General features: G+C 42.5%; 1 protein-coding gene across 1 annotated transcript in view; it reads right to left on the bottom strand.

Annotated features, from left to right (window-relative positions):
- The window catches only part of TANGO6 (transport and golgi organization 6 homolog), a 142435-nt gene that overhangs the window by 11071 nt on the left and 108030 nt on the right, over window positions 1-23334 (bottom strand). The window contains exon 17 of the mRNA XM_008139950.3: window positions 19644-19757. Within this exon, the coding sequence (XP_008138172.2) occupies window positions 19644-19757 (114 nt within the window). The remainder of the gene's footprint in view (window positions 1-19643; window positions 19758-23334) is intronic.

The following is a 23334-nucleotide window of genomic DNA, read 5'->3' on the forward strand; positions in this document are numbered from 1 at the left end:
AAACTGTCAGCAGCCAGGTCTTCATTTTACAGTAAGGGGGACAGGGTTTAAATCTTTGGATCCACAAATTAAGATTTTTATCTTTCTTTCCAAAATCTTAAAAATTTATTCCCAATCATGTGTATGTAAAGTGAGATTCTGAACACAGAGTGTGACAGGCTAACAACGTGCAGCTGCCTCTGTTGCTAGCTTAGCTGAAGTTATGGCCGAAACCTCTGCCCAGATGGGAGAAGTTGAGGGGAATACATGTGCCATAAATGTAAATAAGTAAATAAACTGTGTGTGGAGGGGAGAAGCCAAGTTTGTTTTTTTTTAATTAATATGTTTTTGTTGATTTTAGAGAGAGGAAGGAAGATAGAGAGATCAATCGAACCATCAATGATGAGAAACATAGATCGGCTTCCTCCTGCATACCCTCTACTGGGTATGGAGCCCACAACCCAGGCATGTACCCTGACCAGGAATCAAGCCGGTGACCTCCTGGTTCATGGTTCATTGCTCAACCACTGAACCACACCAGCGGGTAAGAAGCCAAGTTTGTCACTCTGCCTCAGGCCTTCTTCTCCCACTGCTTCAGGGACAGCATGTCTACAGCCCACTGTAACACAAACTTTAGGCATTTCCCAGTAAGAGGTAAAATTCCCTCCTAGAGAGAACTGGTTCAGACAGCTGCTGCCCTTGGCAAACCGGAACACTGGAGGAAGTCCCAGGTTTCCAGTTCAAGGTGTAATAGGAAGAAGTCTACTTAGGCAGGTACAAAGAAATTCCAGAGATGTGTTCATGCCTAGCAGAGAAAAGATTTCATGTACTCTCTCAATAAACATTTATTAAGCACTTACTTTGTGCAAGGCAATGTGCTAGATTTTGGGAATATAAAAATGAAGGGAATGAGGTACCTAGGGGAGTCATTCACTGAGGCAGACAGAATGGTGATTGCTAGGAGCTGTGGAGAGAGGAGAACTGACAGTGTTTAATGGGCAAAGAGTGTCAGTTTTGCAAGATGGAAAGAGCTCTGTAGAGGGATAATGGTGATAGTAGCCTAGCAATGTGAATGTATGTATTCATTTTTTAATCCTCCCCTGAGGATATTTTTCCATTGGTTTTTAGAGAGAGTGGGAGATGGAAAGACAGAGAGAAATATCGAAGTGAGAGAAACACATCGATGGGTTTCCTCCTGCATGGGCCCTGACCAGGGCCCAGGCCAGGTAGGGGCCTGCAACCACGGTATGTACCCTTGACCAGAATTGAACCCGGGACCCCTCAGTCCACAGGCTGACGCTCTACCCTCTAAGCCAAGCAGGCTAGGGCACAATGTGAATGTATTGAAATGCTTCTGAACCATACAGTTAAAAATGGTTATGATGCCTGGCTGATGTGACTCAGTAGTTGAGCATCAACCCATAAACAAGGAGGTCACAATTCAATTCCTGGGCTTGATCCCCAGTAGGGGGCATGCAGGAGGTAGCAGATCAATGCTTCTCTCTCATCATTGATATTTCTAACTCTCTCTCTCCCTTCCTCTCTCTGAAATCAATAAAAACATTTAAAAAATGGTTACATTAGTAAATTTCATCACAACTTTTAAATAAAGTGATTGGTGTGTTCAGGGGCCTCACATGACATCAGATGTGAACAAAGCATAATATCTACTCTGATCCTGCAGAGACTAGAGAAGCGAGGACTAATTTTTACCTGAGAAACCAGGAAAGGCTTTTCACAAGGAGTATAACACTTACATAGAGTCCTAAAGAATGAATAAGAGCTCAGCAGGTGTACAGGTGGAGGGTGGGTGGGTGGAGAAGACACTTGAGGCATAAGAAACAGTATGGACCAAGAGGTGGAGGCAAGAACTAGTATGTAGCTTATATGGAATTTGCAAGCAGTTCTCAGGGCACAGGAGGAAAAGTATGGGAGAGACAGTTATAGAAGTCAGGTGGGTCCAGGTTACACACGGCCTTCTATGTCCTGTTAAGGAGCCTGGTCTTTCTTATGGACCAAGTGAACCATTGAATGAGGTTAGGTGGGGACTGGACCTCAGCAGATCTGCATTTCAGAAAGATCCTGGCTGCTCCTTGAGCAATTGAATACCTGTTGACCCCAGAGAAATAGAAGAAAGTCTAGTGGTTAAGGAAACAGGGTTCTAGGAACCCAAGCTTGTCCCAATACACCTGTAACAGCTCACCTCGGCCCCAAGTACAATCTCAGGCCAGTTGGAATTAGTGTCTTCAGAATAGCCAAGCTGGCAATAAGGCAGCCTGGGCCTGCACTCAGTTCTACCTTCTATTGGCTGTTTGACCTGGGCATCAAAAGGTAAAATTCTGGACCTCAATTTTCTTATCTATAAATAGAGTTAGTAAGCATATTTCTCTCACATGGTGTGATCAATACTATAATGAATGTAAAGAACCTAGCTCTTGCCTGCCATACAATAAGCCCTTAGTAGATGTTAGTTGTATTATTATTAAATACTAAACCTCAGAGACCATGGGATTTATTTGGAGCAGATTTGCTAAGAGCAAACAAACCATGGGGTGATGAGCAATGAGCTGGAACAGACCCCAGAACATCAATCCTGAATGTCATTTCATGTCACCCACTGAGGGAACACTGCGTCAGAATTCCCTTTCAGAGAATGGAGCAAAGATAAGTGGGTTTTGCAACCCAGAGGCCATCTAATTATCAGAATAATCACTTTCAGGGGAGGAAACAATTCCCAATCAGGCTGCAGGGCAGGAGGAAAGTCCCAAGACTCTCATTCCCCAGCCTGGCAGCCCCGAAGGTGCCTGGTCTCCATCAGTTTTTCTCTGCTCCCTGCTTTTTCCAGTTCTGCGTACATTATGGGAAGTCGCTGGATGGCGTAGTCCATGGTTGGACTGTGTTTTTGGCAAGAGATAATGGAACATGAGGAAGCCAGGGTTGTTTTCTGTCTCTGCATTCTGAGCAGTTCACATTGGCAGGTCCTGGGAGGTCAGGGCACCTGGGTCCAAGGCTGGCCCCAAACACACCTCTCACTGTTCCATACCCTCCAGGGTAGACAGTAAATAAGCTGTAAGGAGGTAGTCTTTTGGGTATCAAGGTCCCAGGACCTGAAGCAGCCTTCTGTTAGTCATGATCTGTGTAGAGAAAGCCCAAGTGACTCAGTTTCCGAGTCCTGCAGCAGACAGTCACAGAGTATGTGGTGCCAGTTCTGGGGTCACGCTATCTGGGCTCACCCCCTCTGTCACTAGTTGTCGGACAAGTTACTTATCTTCTCTCTCTTTGTTCCCTCATGTGTAAATGGGGATATTATACATACCTAAGTGGATTATGAAGATTAAATGAATGAATTAACATAAAGCACTTAGATATAAGTGCTGTCATATAGTAAATGCTCAGTAAAAGTACTTTTGTAGTTTATCATTTTGGAAAATCAACTATCCAATGCACATCTGAGTTGCCAGTACAAGATATCTGTATCTTGGATCTTATCTAGAGAAAACATTCCCAAACTTGGTGTTTAACTTGTACTCTAACTCATCTTTGTAATGTGAACTCGTTCCAGGTGAATAACTGAATTAGGTAAGAGGGAGAGGAGGGGGAATACTATACTTTCATTAGCACTTGGCCATTGTACGCTACCAGGAACAACTGGAAATGAGTGCTAATTCTTCCTGGCATTTGCTTTGGAAAATTATAACCACAGTCTCTTCATGAACTTTATTTCCTCATTCATAAATAAGATCATTGGACTATTTCCCAAAGTATGTTTCATGGAATATTACTACTTGGCATGCTTATAATGAAAAAAGTGTTCCTTGGTAAATGAGTTGGGGAATTGTTAGTTTTCTTTGCTGCAGGACTTCTCAGATTCCTTAATAGGCTAACATACACCAAGTCTCCAAGAGGGGAATATAGTTGTATATAGCATCTTCCAAACTCATTTGACCATGGAGACCTGATGTCAAAGGAGCAACTCATGAGGTTTCTGTAAGATATAAATTAGTCTCTAAGGCCTCTTCCACATCCAACATTTTAAAACTAGTAGCCCTGCACACGAATCCGTGTGCCAGGAGCTCTCTGTGGGGCCTGGCAGCTCCACGCCCGCTGCCCAGAGGCTCTCCACAACATACAAGCGTTCTGCGCCCCAGCCTGGCCAGAGGCCCATCTGCAGCTGGGCGCAGAACACTTGCCTCGTCGCCGCAGCGATGAAGCAAGCATTCTGCCAGGCCGCTCACACTGCCCGCTCTCAGCGGCCGCCCACCGGGACTGGGGGACTCTGGTGGGGCTGAGGACTGGGTGCTACCATCTTGTGGCTATGGGTGCCACCATCTTTGTGATGGAGTGATGGTTTATTTGCATATTACCCTTTTATTATATAGGATTCTGTATTTAAATGATATTACCTTCTTCTTGGCCATTTTATTTTATTTACTTTTTAAACTGAATTTACTGGGGTGACATTGGTTAATAAAATTATATAGGTTTCAGATGTACAATTCTAAAATCTTCTCAGACACTTTAGATCAAATTAAGGGTAAAGAGGCCTGGCCAGTGTTGCTCAGTGGTTGAGCGTCAATCCATGAACCAGGAGGTCATGGTTTGATTTTTGGTCAGGGCACATGCCTGGGTTTCGGGCTCGATCCCCAGGGTGTGGCATGCAGGAGGCAGCTGATCAATGATTCTCTCTCATCACTGATGTCTCTCTCTCTCTCCTTTCCACTCTGAAATCAATTAAAAAATAATAATAAGGGTAAAGAGAGAGCTATCCTACAGAAAATAAAATAGCACAAGCCAGATGCAGAAGAGAAAGAAAAACCAAGTTCTAACACATGTAGATCTATGTAAATTATATGCAGACAAGGCAGAAAGGGAGCAGTTTTAAATGTTAGGGCTTCTAAACTGTCACTTATGTTCTCACTAGAAAAGGGTGACTATACATTTTAGCAGACACAGTAAGGTCCTATCTTTTCAAATTATCGCTAATGACAAAAGGATTTGGACAAGTTACTGCTGAGATCTAGCTAAATCTATGGAGTATCCTCTACCCCTAAGTACTGACCCCATCCTCTCCTCTCATACATGGCTGTGGTGGAGGCTGAACATGGTTTTACATGAACCAGCAACCCCACGTACCCCACCTGGCTCAGCCTGGAATGAACACCTGATCTTAGTTGGAACATTGTATCTTCCCTCAAATTTTTTGCATTTCAGGCCAGAGAGGGAATCTGAGTACTGGGTGTAAGATGCGGCACTGGCCATTGGCAGTGGTCATGTTGCTGCCACAGGAAGAAAGCTGGACTCCAGTGCAAGAGAATTGAGGCAAAGTGCAGGAAGAAGCAGAGACAAAAGATGGAGCATTGCAGTTCCTGGGTCTGGGTCACTGATGACCAGCTCAGCCCTGCTTTCCCTGCAACATGCCTGTTCACTCTTCTTTGGATTCAGGAGGCTGAAAAGTTCTCTTGGCTCAAGCTTATTGAGAACTAGGTTTCTGCTGTTTAAAACCAAAAGAGCTCTGACTATAGTCACATGTCCCCCACATCTCCTTTCTCTATCGATAAAGAAGGCAGAATCCTGAAAGCTGGTGGATTGAACACATGTACACACAACTGCTCTCTCCTCAAGCCCCACTAAAATGACAGTAACGGGATAAAAATGGTATGAAGTTATCAGAACAAAAAGAACTAACAAGGCGAGGGGTGGGGGGGGGGCAATGGGGTGACACATATGTAATACCTTAATCAATACAGAAAAAAAAAAAAAAGAACTAACAAGGCAATGGTAACACTAGAAGCAGTTAGATGAATCCTGATTTGCCCAGGTTAGTATGTTTTGTTTGCTGCATTGGTATAATTATTAATAGTGTCCTCTTTTGCTCTTAAAAATATTCTGGTTTGGACGACAAATTGATTCATTAAACCAAAGCCCAGAAGCAAGCCTAATGCACCAGGGAAACTCAAAAACATTCAGGAGCTGATGATCCATACCTCTCAAAATGGAGGTGAACAGGAGCCCTGGTTGGAAGTATGTTGAGTAGTAATTAAGTCTCCTGCTGCCTTCTGTTCTGTGCATCCAGGTGACTGCCCCTCCCCAACCACACCAGAAGCCTAGAGTTTTACCCACTTAAGTCCAACTAGAGAGACTCTGGATAGGTGGACATTAGGTTTAGATAAGATGAGGTTGCCATGTTGAAAACAGAAGGATTAAGTGAAAGTCTACTTACTGATGGTGAGCCCACCATATTCCTCCTTCTATGCATCTTCCAGAACCCTGGCCAGCCAGTCTAAGTAGGAGACTAGATGATTCTTCTCTGACTAGCCCCAAAGAAAAGACTTCCGAATAAGTTTTGGAGTCTCCCCATGAAATGACCTGGCCAGATGATCACCCTGTTACAAAGTCCACCAGTCCGTAGCATTTCCCATGCACACAGAGCATCATCAGCTTTTGAGTGCTCTGTTCTCAAATCTTACAGTAGGCTTAGAAGGTGACCAGTCCAGATAAGAGCAAGTAGATGAAGAGTTGTAGTACTTGATGTGTTTGAACCTTTTAAGAGATTTATAAACTTTTAGCAGAGACTGGGGATGAATTGGTAACTGGTTCATAGAAGAGTAACAAATGTAAACCTGAGACATTTATTAACTTCAGAGAAAGCCAAATTTCATACAAGAAAGGAAATGAATCATAGTACATTATATGACTCAACTCAACTGTGGGTAATAGTTACACTCATAATATAAACACTAAATGCTGATATAGCAAAAACTCTAATGTACTATACAGGGAGAACGGGGAAGGAAAATGTACATCTTTGTGGGGGCATGTTAATAACAACAACTAACTTGGGTATCAAGTTCCCAGGACCTGAAGCAGCCTGGGTTGCGGGCTCTAAGAGCTTCTAGAACAGGGGTGGGGAGCCTTTTTCCTGCCAAGGGCCATTTGGACATTTATAATATCACTCGCAGGCCATACAAAATTATCAACTTAAAAATTAGCCTGCTATGCCTGGCCTGCGTGTCTCAGTTGTTGAGCGTTGACCTATGAACCAGGAGGTCATGGTTCAATTCCGGGTCAGGGCACATGTACGGGTTGTGGGCTCCATACCGTGTGGGGCATGCAGGAGGCAGCTGATACATGATATTGATGTATGTCTGCCTCTCTCTCTCTCTCTCTCTCTCTCTCTCTCTCTCTCTCCTTCTCTGAGATCAATAAAAAACATGTATATATGTATATATGTATATATATATATATTTTTTTTTTTTCCAAAAGTAGTCTGCTATATTTGGTCAAACATTTAATTAACTCACCCCTAGTGCCTTGGCAGGGCCAGACCAAATGATTTTGTAGGCCTTATATGGCCCTTAGGCTGGATGTTCCCCACCCCTGTTCTATAACCCATATATTCTAATTACTTTCCATAAATTGGCTCATTTAATTCTTGTAACAACCCTATATTATCCCCATTTTACAGATGAGGAAATTAAGGCACAGAAAGGTCAACTAACTTGTGCAGGGTCTGACTGCCAATATGTTGCAAAGCTGGGATTCAATCCCAGACATTCTACTAGTACCTCCAGAGGCCATGCTCTAGTGTAAGCCACTATACTTTGTGGCTTCTTTCCTTCCCAATGCAGGCCAGTTTTCTCCACCTTAGGAACATAATCACTGAGCGAGTTCCACCTTTACATATTAGATCTAGTAGGAAGTCAATAAGTAAATTGAAAAATCAAGAAATAGCAATATAAGTATACTATTTAGAAATACAAAAGTAAACATTGAAAGAAACGGCTAATCAAGTTGAAAATAGTCGCTGCTAGAGAATGGAGGGAAAGAAAGGAGGATGGGGTTATGGATCTCTGAATTAAGCTTTGTCAAACGACTGATGTGTATGAATAACTTTTTTGAAAAATAAAAATTAAAAAACAAAAACATTAACAATAAAAAGACAAATAACCCAAATAAATGGGGGGAAAAATCTGAATAGACATTTCTCCAAAGAAGAGACACACAAATGGCTAATTAGTTCATGAAAAGATGCTCAACATCTTTAACGATCAGGGAAACCGCAGATCTATACTAGAACACTTTTCGCCCGCTAGTTTGGCTCTAATTCTAGTAAATGACAGACAGTAACAAGTGTTAGTGACAATGCGGAGCATTTGGAACCCTCATACATTGCTAATGGGAATGAAAAGGGATGCAACTGGAAAACAGTCTGGCAGTTCCTCAAAAAGTTAAACAGTTACTGTATGACCCAGCAATTCCACTCCTAGGTATATACCCAAGAGAACCAAAAACATGTTGGCACAAAAACTTTTACACAAATGTGCATGAGAACATAGCCCAAAAGTGGAAACAGCTCAAATGTCCATCAACTGATGAATGTATAAACAAATGTGGTGTATCCATACAATGGAATATTATTCAGCCATAAAGAATAATGAAATCCTGATACATACAAACCTTGACCACATTATGCTAAGTGAAAGGAGGCAGACACAAAAAAGCCACCTATAAATTAATTTCATATGAAAATTTATGAAAAGGCAAATCCATACACAGAAAGTAGATTAGTGATTGCGAGGGGGGAATGATGGAAGTGACGGCTAATGGGGACAAGGCTTCTTTTTTTGGGCTAATGAAAATGCTCTGGGATTAAGGTTGTGGTGAGGGTTGCACAGCTTTATAAATATACTAAAAGCTCTGTATTGTACACGTTAATACAGTACATTTTATAGATGTGAATATCTCACTTTAAGAAATTATGTGATAAAAAAGATGCAAGGTGACGGGGAGTGGAGGCTATTGAACTACTGATAAACAGAGCACACTTATTTTACCTCCCTTTGCGTCAGCAGCAGTGGCCTTCATCTACCTGGACCGGGCCTTGCCTTTTTCCTACTCACCAACCTCCCCCAGGTTCATTCTGTCTCCAGCCTGGCATTGCTCCTCTCCTGATACCCTCCAGCCCCGCTCTCGCAGACCTTGGCTCAGATCCTGGGACAAATATGCCTCTGAAAAAGGCCTCTGATTATCTCCAGGGTTATCTAGCTATAAACCCTCTTTAACTTAGAAATTTAAGGGCAAGACTTCTGAGTTGCTATCTTATGTACCAGCAATTTTCAACCAGTGTGCTGCAAGAGTTTTTAAACATTGAATATCCGACTATTTAGTCAGGAACACTGACCTCTTTTCCCTTAGACTGTCAATAAAAAATGACAACACAACAATAACCATCTGGTGTGAATGCCCTGTCTTGAACCATAAACATATAGGTCATATGATACAGTTGCATCTTATTGGTCACGTCGCATAATAAGGTTGCGTCTGATTGGTTAATTCTTAGTACCAGAAATCCTTATATATAAGTATAGACATCTGATTTTTTAAAAGTCACTTTGGAGCATAAAGGGTAGGTAAACCAATAAAAATTATACTTTTTTTTTTGCCAAATTGGCAAAAAATATATTTTTTGGTGTGCTGCAGAATTTTAGTAATTAGTTTATGTGTGCCATGAGATGAAAAAGGTTGAAAATCGCTGCTATCTACAAATCTGTATTTGACAGGCAATAGAGATCCTTGGGAAAATAGGCACTCATTAATGACTGAACATTTAGTTTTTAATGTGTGGGAATGAATATTTGGAAACTTGTGCTTCTGGTCTGACTGGGTCTTAAGAAGTAAAGGATAGCAAATTATGTTGGGCTTGAGACAAAACAGAATAAGACAAGCTGCTAAATATATACAACAGGTATAAAAATCATCACAACACCTTAACACAGAGAAGTGATGAAACCTTTGTTATTTAAAGAAAAGTATATGGCTAAACAGGAATTGGAACTTGGTACAAATCTTTACTGAATAAACTAGAATGTCACTTTAAATCTCCTCAGCATGGAAAATTATATTTTCACCCATTGTTGATGCAATTCTTTGCCTTAAAAATAATCTTGATTTGCTCTTTCTTTAAAAAAGAAGCAGTCTAGTCTCGGGCGGGTGGCTCAGTTTGTTGGAGCATCATCCTGTAACCAAAGGGTTGTGGGTTTGATGCCCAGTCAGGGGGCATATGGGAGGTAATCGACCGATGTTTCTCTCTCACATTGATACTTCTCTCTCTCTAAAATCAATAAAAACATACCCCCAGTTGAGTATTAAAAAATAAATAAGCAGTCTAATAAACTTAGGAAACAGAAGAGCTGGGTAGAGACACACAGCCTGGGTTTAAGTCAGCTCTGCCACTTGCTAGTAGTGTGATCTTGAGCAGTTTGCTTAATCTTGAGGGGCTTCCCTTAGTCTTCTGTAAAATGGGGATAACCCTACCTCCCCCTCAGAGTTCCTGAGAGAATCAACTGAAATGATACAGTAATGCACCTAGCTCCGTGCCTGCTTTATAAAAGCACACGGCATTATTATTATTTTGTGGTACTACATCAACTGCTTCATAGTGGTAGGTAAGAAAGACAAAAAACAAGAGTGTTGGAGGTCAAATCAAATCCAATAACTTGTGGTTCAGTAACTACAGAGCATCTAGGTTCCAGCGGAGTTGGTACCCATCCTGAGGAAGAATGAGGGGCATATGCAACATGAGATCATTGCACAGACTGGAAGGCTGGGTTCCATATAATAAAGTCTGTCTTCCAAAATCTGAGATGACTGATGATGAGATAAGGTGTAAACCTCTAAAAGTTCCAGCCATGAAATAAATGGCCTATTCATTTAGATTAAATATAAAATTTTCTTTGGTGAGTTTTAAAATTATTAAAAACCTCCTGCAAATCTATAGATTGGATAGTAGTAGTGATGGTGATGGTGGTGGTAGTAGTAGTAGTAGTAACAACAACAACAATAAGGATTAGTAGTTATCATTAGTATTGTTATCTTTTATATTTAGCATCCTTTACAATTTGTGAAGTTTTACATGTTATCCCATCTAATTCTTGCCACATCTCTGTCAGGTAGATAGGACTGATATGAAAGTAAGGTTCAGTAAGGTTAAGAGATTTGCACCAAGACCAGAACTTGTACCAAATTCAGCAGCCCCTAAATTATTCTATGCTCCCTCATTATTTTCTCTACTAAACTGTGAGGATCTATTTCTTCCAAGGTAAGCATGTCTGACACACTGCTCCTCTTGCCTTCCTGAGGTTCTGGGATGTAGCACAGATACTTAAAGCTTAAAAAAAAAAAAGGAAGAGAATAACAAGAGACAGAGATGTCTCAAACAAAACAGGCTCTTCTCAAGATGCAGTAATAATGAATAGATGGAGAAGCATAAACACAAAAGAGAAATGACTATAGACTCGTAGGGGCCCATCATGGTTGAGTGTGTCTCCTGCTTCCTCCAAGATGTGTGAGGTCCTAACCCCAGGACCTCAGAAAGTGACCTAATTGAGAAACAGGGTTGCTCTGATGTAACTAGTTAAGATAAGATCATACTAGAGTAGGACATCAACATAACTGGTGTCCTTACAAGAGAAAGCCAGGTGAAGACATTGTCGCGCAGGAAGAATGCATATGATGACAAAGGCAGAGATAGGAGTTATGCATCTTCAAGCCAATAAATGACAGATTGCTGGTAAACCACTGGAAGCTAGGGAGAGGCAAGGAAGATTTTCCTACAGTAGGTCAGAGGGAATGTGGCCCTGTCAACAGTTTGATTTTGGACTTCTAGCCTCTAGGACTATGAGACAGTACATTTTTATTGTTTTAAGTCACCCAGTTTGTAGTACTTTGTTACGGCAGCCCTAAGAAACTAATACAGCCCGGCTGGCGTGGCTTAGTGGTTGAGCATCGACCTATAAACCAGGAGGTCACGGTTCGATTCCTGGTCAGGGCATATGCCTGGGTTGTGTGCTCGATCCCCAGTGGGGGCATGCAGGAGGCAGCCGGTCAATGATTCTCTCTCATCATTGATGTTTCTCTCTCTCTCCCTCTTCCTTCCTCTCTAAAGTGAATAATAAATTTTAAAAAAAGGAAGAATCTAATACAGGGTTTAAGAGGGTTTTTTTCTTTTAAGACTGAAATGGAGTCATAGTAGCTAGGATGTCTAAGAGTAAGTAAAAAGGCAAGTGTTTGGGGAGATAATTTATAAACTTACAGCATACATATTTTAAAATTCCTCTATGCCTGTCTCTCTTGACACTATAAATAATGTCCAACAAATGCTAAATTCTTTTAAAAATTTTATTGATTGATTTGAGAGAGAGATTTGTTGTTCCACTTACTTATGCATTCATTGGGTGGTTCTGGTGGGGATCGAACTCAGAACCTTGGCTTATCCAGACGATGTTCTAACCAACTGAGCACCTAGCCAGGGCCTCAAATGCTGAGTTCTTATTCCATGCCTTTTATGAATATTATCAATACTGTAAACACCCGAGCCCTGGCCAGTAGCAGAAGATGACTGACAGAATTGCTACCTTGGTCAACTGGCTATAGCTTCACACTCCCAAGAAGGGAAGATACTCTTTAACTTCAGTCCTGAAAGGGCTCTCCCAAGCACTTTTTCAAAGTTTACAGAGGAATAATTATTACCTGGATCCCAGTCATTTTTATGTGTTCTTTTCATTTGCTTTTCACATGGAGCCTTCGATCTGTTCAAAAGGAGCAGTGTCTGTGAAACTAGCCCTGGGAAGGGAACTAGGCCTGTTTACTGTGCACAGAGCACACAAAAAAATCCCACACCAGATGTTGTCAAAATAGCTTTCAGGATAAAACAAAAACGAATAAAAGGAAGTTTCCATTAAGTCTGTCTATTTACTTATAACTTGTCATTTGTGCTATGTCCTCAGGTCCTAGTTCCCAGCCTGGATAGACAGACACAAGGTGAACCTAGGACACATGCACTAAACCTTTTGGATGGACCATGTGTGACTGCTGTAATTAAAAAAGCATAATGCCATACACAACGTCATTCATATTTTTTTCTTTTAGCCAGGGTTTGCCTTCTCTCTCACAACAAAGGAGGAGAGTAACCTACAACTGCACAAATGTTAGTGAAACCACTATTCATCATGTTATTAGGAGGATTTTTGTCATCAGAATCCAACACTGGACTCAAAAAAGAAGGAATTAAAAATCACTCTTGGGTGGAGGCCTGGGTTTGGCTCAGAATCTGACTCAGCTATCAATTAAAAATTAAACCCCAACTCTTCCCCCCGAAGATGCTTCCGGTTTTGCTTATTTTTGAAGATACGACCTTGTGTTAACACCTGTTTATCATCTTGAAGGAATGAATTCTAAAGTCTACTACTTATCTCCCACTAGACTGTGCAGAGGACAGATTACTCTTTTGTCATCTAAAATTAGGGATTAGAAGGAAGAAAAACTAAGCACTGGGAATTATCTTTTAATATTAAAAGGCAAGGGGGAAAGTTTTAATGTAAAAAGCTGCTATACTTAGTCACTAAAATCCCCCTGCAAAGTTCTCAAGTACTTCACAGTTCTTGCAAGAAGTCAACTCTTTGTAAACTACACACAGGATGGCAGTAGTAGCTATCGAGATTAGCTATCGAGATAAATCTAGAACTATAGCCTATCCCAAATCACTTTTTTTAAAACTTTTTAAAAATATATTTCTTCGGGTGAGGCCACGCGCCCCTGGGTCCGGGTGAAGCTGGATCCCGGGTCCGGGTGAGGCCATACGCCCCTGGGTCTGGGAAAGACTGGGTCCCGGGTCCGGGTGAGGCCGTGTGCCCCTGGATCCGGGTTAGGCCACGCGCCCCTGGGTCCGGGTGAAGCCGGATCCCGGGTCCGGGTGAGGCCGTGTGCCCCTGGATCCGGGTGAGGCTGGGTCCCGGGCCGGGGTGAGGCCACGTGCCCCTGGCTCCGGGTGAGGCCACGTGCCCCTGGGTCCGGGTGAAGCTGGATTCTGGGTCCGGGTGAGGCTGTGCGCCCCTGGATCTGGGTGAGGCCACACGCCCCTTGATCCGGATGAGGCCACGCACCTCTGGGTCCGGGTGAAGCCGGATCCCGGGTCCGGGTGAGGCCGTGTGCCCCTGGATCTAGGTGAGGCTGGGTCCCGGGCCCAGGTGAGGCCACTTGCCCCTGGGTCTGGGAGAGGCCACGCACCCCTGGGTTCGGGTGAGGCCATGCGCACCTGGGTCTGGGTGAAGCTGAATCATGGGTCCGGGCGAGGCCGTGTGCCCCTGGATTCGGGTGAGGCTGGGTCCCGGGTCCGGGTGAGGCCGTGTGCCCCTGGATCCGGGTGAGGCCACGCGCCCCTGGGTCCGGGTGAAGCTGGATCCTGGGTCCGGGTGAGGCCGTGTGCCCCTGGATCCGGGTGAGGCTGGGTCCCAGGTCTGGGTGAGGCCGCGCGCACCTGGGTCCAGGTGAGGCCACACGCCCCCTGGGTCCGGGTGAAGCGTGCCCCTGGGTCCGGCCGAGACCAAACCAGAGGGAGTCGGACCTGCATTATCACCATTTGTCCACCATCCAGAGCTGAGGGGTCAGTGCCGACATGTACACATAAGGAACTGGTGGACATTGATATTGGGTCTCAAAAGAACTGTTGGTCCAGAAAGAAACTCACTACAGACTGATTCATTTGCCTGTCAACATAACTATTATTGCTCGTCTCACATTCAGTTCTTATAAGCATATCTCTAGTGACACATGATCTCGCTCAACTAGGGGAAATGATGAACAACATAGACTGATGAACAAGAACAGACCCAGAAACAAGGAGGCATCGATCGGACTATCAGGCCTCAGAGAGAGGATAGGGGAGGGTGGAGGGAGGGGGGAAGAGATCAACCAAAGGGGCTCAAATCACTTATTTTTTTTAACAAAGATCATCAACTTTTATTTTTTTTATTGTATATACAGTAGTCCCCCCTTATTGGTGGTTTTACTTTTCAAGGTTTCAGTTACCTGCAATTAACTGTGGCCTGAAAATGTTAAATGGAAAATTCCAGAAATAAATAATTCAGTGATATATATGAAAAATTAATTTAAGGCTAGTACAGAGTGTTTTGTACTAGAAAATTTAAGAAAATAAGTGTTTATTTATAATCAGTACATTAGACATGTACTGTATATAAGAAAGGTTAAAACAGGGAATCATCTGGGGGTCTGGAACAGATTAATTCAATTAACATTATTTCTAATGGGGAAAAAATGATTTGTATTTTTTAAAATCTCCACCTGAGGATGTTTTTCCATTGATTTTTTTTTTCTTTTATAGAGAGTGGAAGAGAAAGGGAAAAACAGAGAGAAATATCGATGTGAGAGAAACACACAGGTAGGTTGCCTCCTGCACCCACCCTGACCAGGGCCCAGACCAGGGAGAAACCTGCAACTGAGGTACGTGCCCTTGACCAGAATCGAACCCGGGACTCTTTAGTCCATAGGCCACCAGCTAGGGCTGCTTCAGTTTTTGAACAAATCATTTCTTGAACAGCCTTCTGGAACAAATTAAGTATGAGAAATGAGTTTCCACTGTAATTTTATTAGAGTACATTGTTATAATTTATTAATAGTATTATTTTTAACCTTACTGTGCCTAACTTATAAATTAAACTTTATCACAGGTATGTAGGTATGTACAGGAAAAAACACAGCACACATAAGGTTCACTATCTGTGGTTTCAGGCCTGCACTGTGAGTGTGGGTCTTGGAATGTATCCCCCACAGTTGATTCCATTATTCACAGTAGTTATGTCCTATAAAGTCACCACAAACACAGAAATAGTGGATAATGAACCACTGTTCCTAGAAGAAGTGTAGTTAGCTCTCTGAGAATTTCTGGTCACTCTAAATCACTCGCTTTTTAATCTTCTTTCCCCCTCTCTGTTCTTCACATCAGATAATTTCTACTGCTCTAAGGAGGGTGAGAAACAGACAGAAACATCGATGTGAGAGACACACAGCGACTGGTTGCCTCCCTCAGATACCTGACTTGGGTAGGGGATTGAGCCTGAAACCGAGGTACGTGCCCTTGACCGGAATCGAAGCCGAGACCATTCAGTCAGTGGGCCAACGCTCTAACCACTGAGCCAAACCTGCTAGGGCTCTTCAAATTCTTTTACTCTTTCCTTTGGTCATCTCCATTCTGCTTCTAATGCCATCGAGTGATTTTTAAAAAGAATCATATATATTGTAGTTTCCAGTTCTAGAACGTCCTTTTGGCTCTTTTTTAAAAAAATCATTTCTATTTTCTTGCTGAGATTTCCTTTTTTTTACTAATTGCAGGCATATTTTTAAAAATTCATTGAGGATAGTTATAATAATTGCTCTAAAATCCTTGTCTGAAAATTCTAATATCAGGATTATCTTTGAGTTGGTCTCAGTTGATTTTATTTTCTATTGGGAATATATTTCATTTTCTGGGTTTTTCATATATTGAGTTATTTTGGATTATATCCTGGACATTATATACATTAAATTATGGAGACTCTGGATTCTTTTCTTTTCCAATCAGTGCTTTTATTTCTATAAAGCAGACAATCATCTTGCTTGGTTCAGAGGTCAGGCAGAGATGTATGCAGACAGAATTTGGGAATCCTCTCTCCAGATCTTTCCCTTTCAGGATTTGAAGCCTCTCTCCTGCAGCTGTACCTTTCTCAGGTTGGATCTTCAGGTTCCACATTCTAGAAAGACTAGGTCTTCCAGACCAGTGGCCCTAATGCATGCCAATCCTCGTCAAATAGGCTTGGCTGAAAGCCAAGAAAATGGGAACTCATTTTGTATAGCACCTCTTCTCTAAGCATGGCTTCCCCATAAGAACCTGCCTGCTTCTGACCACACTCCAGGGTCTTCAGATAGCTGCCTACTGTATTATATGCAGAGTTTTTAGATGTTATCTGAGGAGGGCCAGTCTGGTAGACTATTAGTCAGCCATTATTGTCCCAATTATTCATTATTGTCTTTGGAATATGAATATGGATGTTCTAAACACTTACAATGCTTAGTTACCTTGCAAAGACCTAATTTGGGAAAAGCATATAGTTAGGCATAATTTTCTCATTCTGTCACTCAGCTCATCTCCTTCATGTTGAGGAGGGCTATTAACTCTGAGGCCAATGGAAGATACAGGTCTAACCACAGCTCCTCTCCTGGGTATCCCAGTAAATTTCATTTCCATCAAGCATAAAGTAGAATGGGTTTAAAGTGGTGTCTTTCCTGGTTCTCTTAGGCTTCAGGATATATTGGGAATTAATTAACAAAAAGATATAGTCATAAAGCCAAAATAAGGCTAAAAAGAGAAAATAAGTATTTCTTTAAAAAAATATATATTTTATTGAATTTTTACAGAGAGGAAGAAAGAGGGACAGAGAGTCAGAAACATCGATGAGAGAGAAACATCGATCAGCTGCCTCCTGCACACCCCTAACTGGGGATGTGCCTGCAACCAAGGTACATGCCCTTGACCAGAATCGAACCTGGGACCCTTGAGTCCACAGGCCGACACTCTATCCACTGAGCCAAACCGGTTAGGGTGAGAAAATAAGTATTTCAATAAAACAGTGAATGCAGTATTCTCCTCCAATGTGATTACTGTGTTGACTGCACAAAATTCTGGCTACTTTCAAGTAGGAAAGAGATAGAAGCTGCCTTATGAGTCAGAGGTGGCGATGCCTTCCCTCTCTGATCACAGTCTATCACCTGATCTTCTGAGCCTCTGCCTCTCCCAGGACTCTCTGCCTCCTTTTCAAGCTGCCAGAACCACAGAGGTCCTTGGCCGGCAGCTCTATGAACAACAGAGCATTCACTGAGACCTGGGATTACCTTCTGGCACTCTATTGCTTGAGAGATAGTGATTAGAAGGAAAAAATCACACCAAACTTCATCAACAAAGTGGCATTTTCATTTCAGCTGTTCCTGGGGGCAAAACAGAGCAGTAAAGAGAAATCCCAGATTGAAAGCTTTGTGGTTATCTCCGCTTCTCATTAAAGTGGCCCTGATGATAATCACACCTACGATTACAAGATTTAACACACCTGGTCTCAAGGATGCCACAGGAAGAGGAATCATCCATCCATCCCGTTCCATTTCCTTTTCTTTATTCACTGAGTAAGCACAATTTATAAATTTTGGTGAGTGCAGACGAGAGTTGTTTTGGAGAATAGAGGTGTTTCATTCACATGACCTTTTGAAAGTGACAAAAATCTTCCATGGCCACAAATTGTTTTAGTACTGGTAAGACTAGCAGTGTTGCTTTCATTGGCTACACATGGATATGAGAAATCTGGATAGTGTTTCTTTCTGTTTCTTCTCTCACTTTACTAACCAGGCATATTTTCTCTCTCGCTTAATGAGAGTGTGTCACACTCAGAGAATATTGTAGATTTAGTTTAATAGTCTATCATATATTTTTTTATTTTTTTTTTGTCTATCATATTTTTAAAAAATATATTTTATTGATTTTCTACAGAGAGGAAGAGAGAGGGATAGAGAGTTAGAAACACTGATGAGAGAGAAACATCGATCAGCTGCCTCCTGCACACCTCCCACAGGGGATGTGCCCGTAACCAAGGTACATGCCCTTGACTGGAATTGAACCCAGGATCTTTCAGTCCACAGGCCGACGCTCTATCCACTGAGCCAAACCAGTTAGGGCAATAGTCTATCATATTTTAGACAAATTTTTATTATGAAATCATTTTAGATTTACAGATAAGTTGTAAAGACAGCACAGAGAATTCCTGTATACCCCTCACCAAGTCTTCCCTATCGTTAACAATTTACACAACCATGAAATATTTGTCAGGAGTTTTGTAAATCTGGACAATGGATGTAAAACACTCACTCTTTCTTAACTCCCTCTTGTTCAGCAGATTCTCAACAAGAGCAGTGCGTATCCTACAGCGATTTCATCATCTGAGTTACTGAGTTGTGATCTGAACGTCCTCCACTCCCATCAAGGTCCTAGATAATAGCTAGGGGGGAACTCATGTACGAAATGGTGTCAGAAACTTGATATGGCAAAATTCCAGCATGAATAAAGCCTGTGTGTCTGGCAAAACTATTACTCTTCTAACGGCTTCACTGACACTTAGTTAAATACCGATGTGCCAGCCGCAGACGAGCATTGTGGATGCCAGTAAGTGAATTATTAATGTAAACTCTCTCTACAAAGTCAACTGGGAATAAGTGTCCATTAAGATCAAGAAGGAAATTAATTTAGAGGTCACTCATTCTCAGATCACATATGGATATAAATACTTTCTTCCTGTGTTGGCCATACACTGAGGAGAAATCCAGCCAAACCCACTTGGAGGAGGAAGAAAGTTTAATTTATGCAGCAACTAAAATCTCATGGATTGAACTGACCGCTAGAAAGGAAACATTTAAAATGAGGCCCTTTTGTAATTCAGTATGAACTATTATGAGTCAGGAAGGCAAGTCACTAAAGTTCAGGCTACAGAGGCAGGCTCAGTGCCTTCCAGCTAGCTCACCTTGGAATGCCAAGACACAGAGCCTCAATCTACAAATCTATGCTCTGGTTTCCCTGTAGCAGTTAGTGTGTAATTTACCTACTATGTTACAGAAGAAACATCTTCCTGAAGATGCAAACAATACAATTTCCTGCTACGAAATCCCTGCTTATCGATTCATCTGCATGAGTCAACCCAGGGGAAAGGTTTGAGGCCTGCCCTGGTGAAAGGAAGACTGATAAACAGACAAAAACCAGAGGTAGGAAAATTACAAATGGTAAGAGACTGAGTTACCTCTGTAGCTTTCTGGCTGAGTCCCCGAAGCAGCACCACAATCACATGGATGGCAGCTCTGCGCACTTGAACTTCACGGTCTGTTTTAGCCACAGCAATTAGACAAGCTGTTACCTAGGAGAGTGAGGGAAGAAGTCAATAAAACCCAGGATTGCACAATTACATAAAGCCTCTTAAATACGTCCCACTTTCTATACATCCATCAAGAACAATCTAGCTTAGAGAGGGGTGGAAAGTTTCCTCATTCTCAGTAAGAGAGATCTAGATTAAGCTTTTATGGAAAAGGACAAAAACCTGGTTTGGAATTCAGGAGGAAAATTAGGGAGTGGGAAGGGATACGTATATGGTCATGTGCACTTTAAGGATGGGAATACGTTCTGGGCCAGGGGTCCTCAAACTTTTTAAACAGGGGGCCAGTTCACTGTCCCTCAGAGAGAAGGAGGGGAGTCGGAGAGTGCGGCGCACGTTCCACACATGCGCACTGCGGGCCCGGGACGAGTCGGCTGCTAAGCAGGTCAGGCAGCGGCGGCAAAAACACCAAAACACCCGGCGGGCCGGATAAATGTCCTCGGCGGGCCGCATGTGGCCCGCGGGCCGTAGTTTGAGGACCCCTGTTCTGGGTAATGCGTCGTTAGGCAATTTTGTCATTGTGCAAACATCACAGTGCACTTTTGCAAACCTAGGAGTACACCCTACTACACACCTGAGCCATAGCTGTGGTCACCATCTTGAGGTCTGTTGTTGACGGAAATGTCGTTTTTGCGGCACATGACTGTATAATAAAGGTATGTTCAAATGCAAATATGTTTTCACAAATGGGAAGAACTGCCCAGTTGGTGTGGCTCAGTGTTTGAGCATCAACCTATGAACCAGTCACAGTTCGATTCTCGGTCAGGGCACATGCCCGGGTTGCGGGCTCCATCCCCAGTGTGGGGCATGCAGGAGGCAGCCGATCAATGATTCCCTCTCATCATTGATGTTTCTATTTCTCCCTCTCCCTTCCTCCCTGAAATCAATAAAAATATATTTAAAAAAAAAAGTGGGGAAGAACTGTTACTTGCCCCCCTTTTGGGAACACGGAATCAGAGGCAGAAAAGCTGTTCCAAAACACAGCGGCACCTGGGGACTGAGAACCATGGAGCTGTAGCTAAGCAGGCTTCAGAGTTCATATGCAGGCCTGGCATGAATATGAATGTGCCACTGATGAAAGTTTCTGCCCAGGGACAGAGAAGTACATAAATATTCAAACTGATCTTTAGCAAGTCCAGACTTCCCAGTCCTACAAATCCAGTTTATACCCCATGTGAGTCAGCAGGGGCCAATTTCAGAGACTCCCTGCCTGGGCTTCTTCTTTTGTGGAGGAGGTCGTTCAGGGCTCATTCACTTTAAAAGATGGCTCTATAACAGAAAAGACTGGAAATTACTTGCAAAACATGGTGCCAGATATATAGCTAATAATTACATGTAATAAAATGAGGGTTTCTATACCTTGCTCCTAGTAGGCATAGAGGTACCACTAAAAATATTAGCAGCAAACCTTTCTGAGGCACTTGCGCAAGATTTAAAAAGAAAAGGCAAAAATTTTAAAAGTGTGACCAATGGCAGCACAAAATAGAAGGTAAGAAAATTATTCAATTGGTCTCTCACATACTTTGTTATTTGATTTACTGCGTGAGTGTATTTCTTGGCCAACCATGGAGGAATTTCTAGCTATGATAAGAAATTAGCCAGATTGTGTGTTTGGAAACATGTATTAATATACGTATATTATGCTTAAAGAATGTTTTTTGTTGTTTTTTTTTTTAAATAAAGGCACAAATGAGGACATAGGCTTGTGGAGAAATTTTAACTATGCAGGTTGTATTTTTCACAGCTTTCAAACAGTTGGGCATAGTTCAAAGTGTCTAATTAATCAGTGATGGCAGAGAGATGAGAAGAAGTAGCTTGTTCTTAAATATAATTGCATCTGTGGTGCACTGGCATTCAATCAAGTTGTACATCCATTAGATAAGTTTGCAGCTTGCAAGTGAAAGAAAAATCCCAGAAAAACTCAACTCTCTGGGGACTGTTTTTCAATGCGACCCAGCAAGCTGCTTCTGCTTTTGACCTGGGACACCCTGACCCAAGGCCATCAGTGGCTGCCAGGCCCCTGGCATTAACGGTGAAAGCAACTCAGTCCTAGGAGGAATTCCTTGGGCGATCTCCAAACCGGCAACAATATAATAGCTACCTCTACTTGCAGGCTTACTATTTACAAGGTAAGAGCTGAAATCAGGGAAACAAGTTAGAGCTAGGTCTGAGTCTTTCTTGACACTTGAAAGTTTAGCTGATTCGGTCTGATAACTGAAGTGTGAAAGCCAGCACAGGGCTGTTCAATGTGCAGACGCCCCCAAGCCTCTTCGCCGGCTTCCCTCTAGGTTTTAGTTCTGGGTCCCTGTTTCCACGTTTGTGGGACCAAGACTTCCTGGCCTAGAACCCTGCGGGTGTCCAGCTTTGTCACCTCTGCTCCGTTCACTTGCTGAGTGCACTATGCTTCCGCCTCGGCTCTCAGTGAATTCTATAATTAGGACAGGCAGAGCCATCCTGGCTGGCAAAGCACTTCCCCGGCAAGGCCAGTTTTCAAAAGCCTGTGCCACCTTGAAGGCATGACTGACAGAGGAGCTGGTTATTACAAGCCTTGCTGAGATCAGCTGGAATGGTTTCCTACTTGTTACAGGATGTTAGTGATTTATGCACCAGACTATACCAACCCCATCTGCAATTAGCCACCCGGGACAATCAGGAAGAATCTGTGAACAGGAGAGTGTTCATGAACCTTCCTTGATACCTTTGCCATAAATACCAAGTTCTATGAAGTGTATGACAGCCAGTTATGCAAAATGTTTTTAAAGCATCAAAATTTTAATACAATCTTACAGATATCACCTAGAAGTAAGAAAGGCCTTCTGATTTCCAGGTTAAACTCCCAAAACTAATCTGTAATGTTGCTCTTCTGCAGGCCAGTGGGATAGACCCCTCACCAAATGCATGGCCACTCTCTTCCATCCACCCAGTCTGAACAAGCCACTCCCAGGGCTAGTCTCCCTCACCTCCAACCCCAAGGACACACTCAACATTGCCTTCCACCCCTAAAAGCTTTGGCAAATAGATAGATGATGTAAGGTCTTTACTAATTTATGAACTGGTGTAATATTTCTATTCTGTTTCTAAGTTCTCCCAAAGAACAGAAACCCATTCTATGTGGTCTTCGTGTTGCCTGCCTAAGGGTCAATGTTGCTATTTTAATAAACTCTCCTATGTAAGGCTTTTTCGTCATTGGCTAAATTATGTCAATCATACCCCCTTCTGAAAGCCATACAGAGAGAAGGAAGATGACTGCTTGGAAACACTAAAGGTCAGCTTAAGCAATTGGACACTTGATAGGAGCCAACAGAAATAGGAAAAACATCACTCCTCAAATAGCTGGCACACACCAAACATAATCAGAACTATATAAATAAATAAATAATACAGATGGCAAGATTGGGGGGAAAAACAACCCTTGGAAAATTCCAGAAGAGAGGTACCAGAGTGGAGGTATGTATAAGGAAAGCATGGTTTCAATTTTCCAACTGCATCTTCATCCCTTTTCCAAGCATTTCTTTTGTTAAAATTCAGTTGGTCTGCTAACCAGTCTGAAACTAGACCATCT

The sequence above is a fragment of the Eptesicus fuscus genome, chromosome 21, assembly GCF_027574615.1.
Source record: "Eptesicus fuscus isolate TK198812 chromosome 21, DD_ASM_mEF_20220401, whole genome shotgun sequence".
Taxonomy (NCBI): domain Eukaryota; kingdom Metazoa; phylum Chordata; class Mammalia; order Chiroptera; family Vespertilionidae; genus Eptesicus; species Eptesicus fuscus.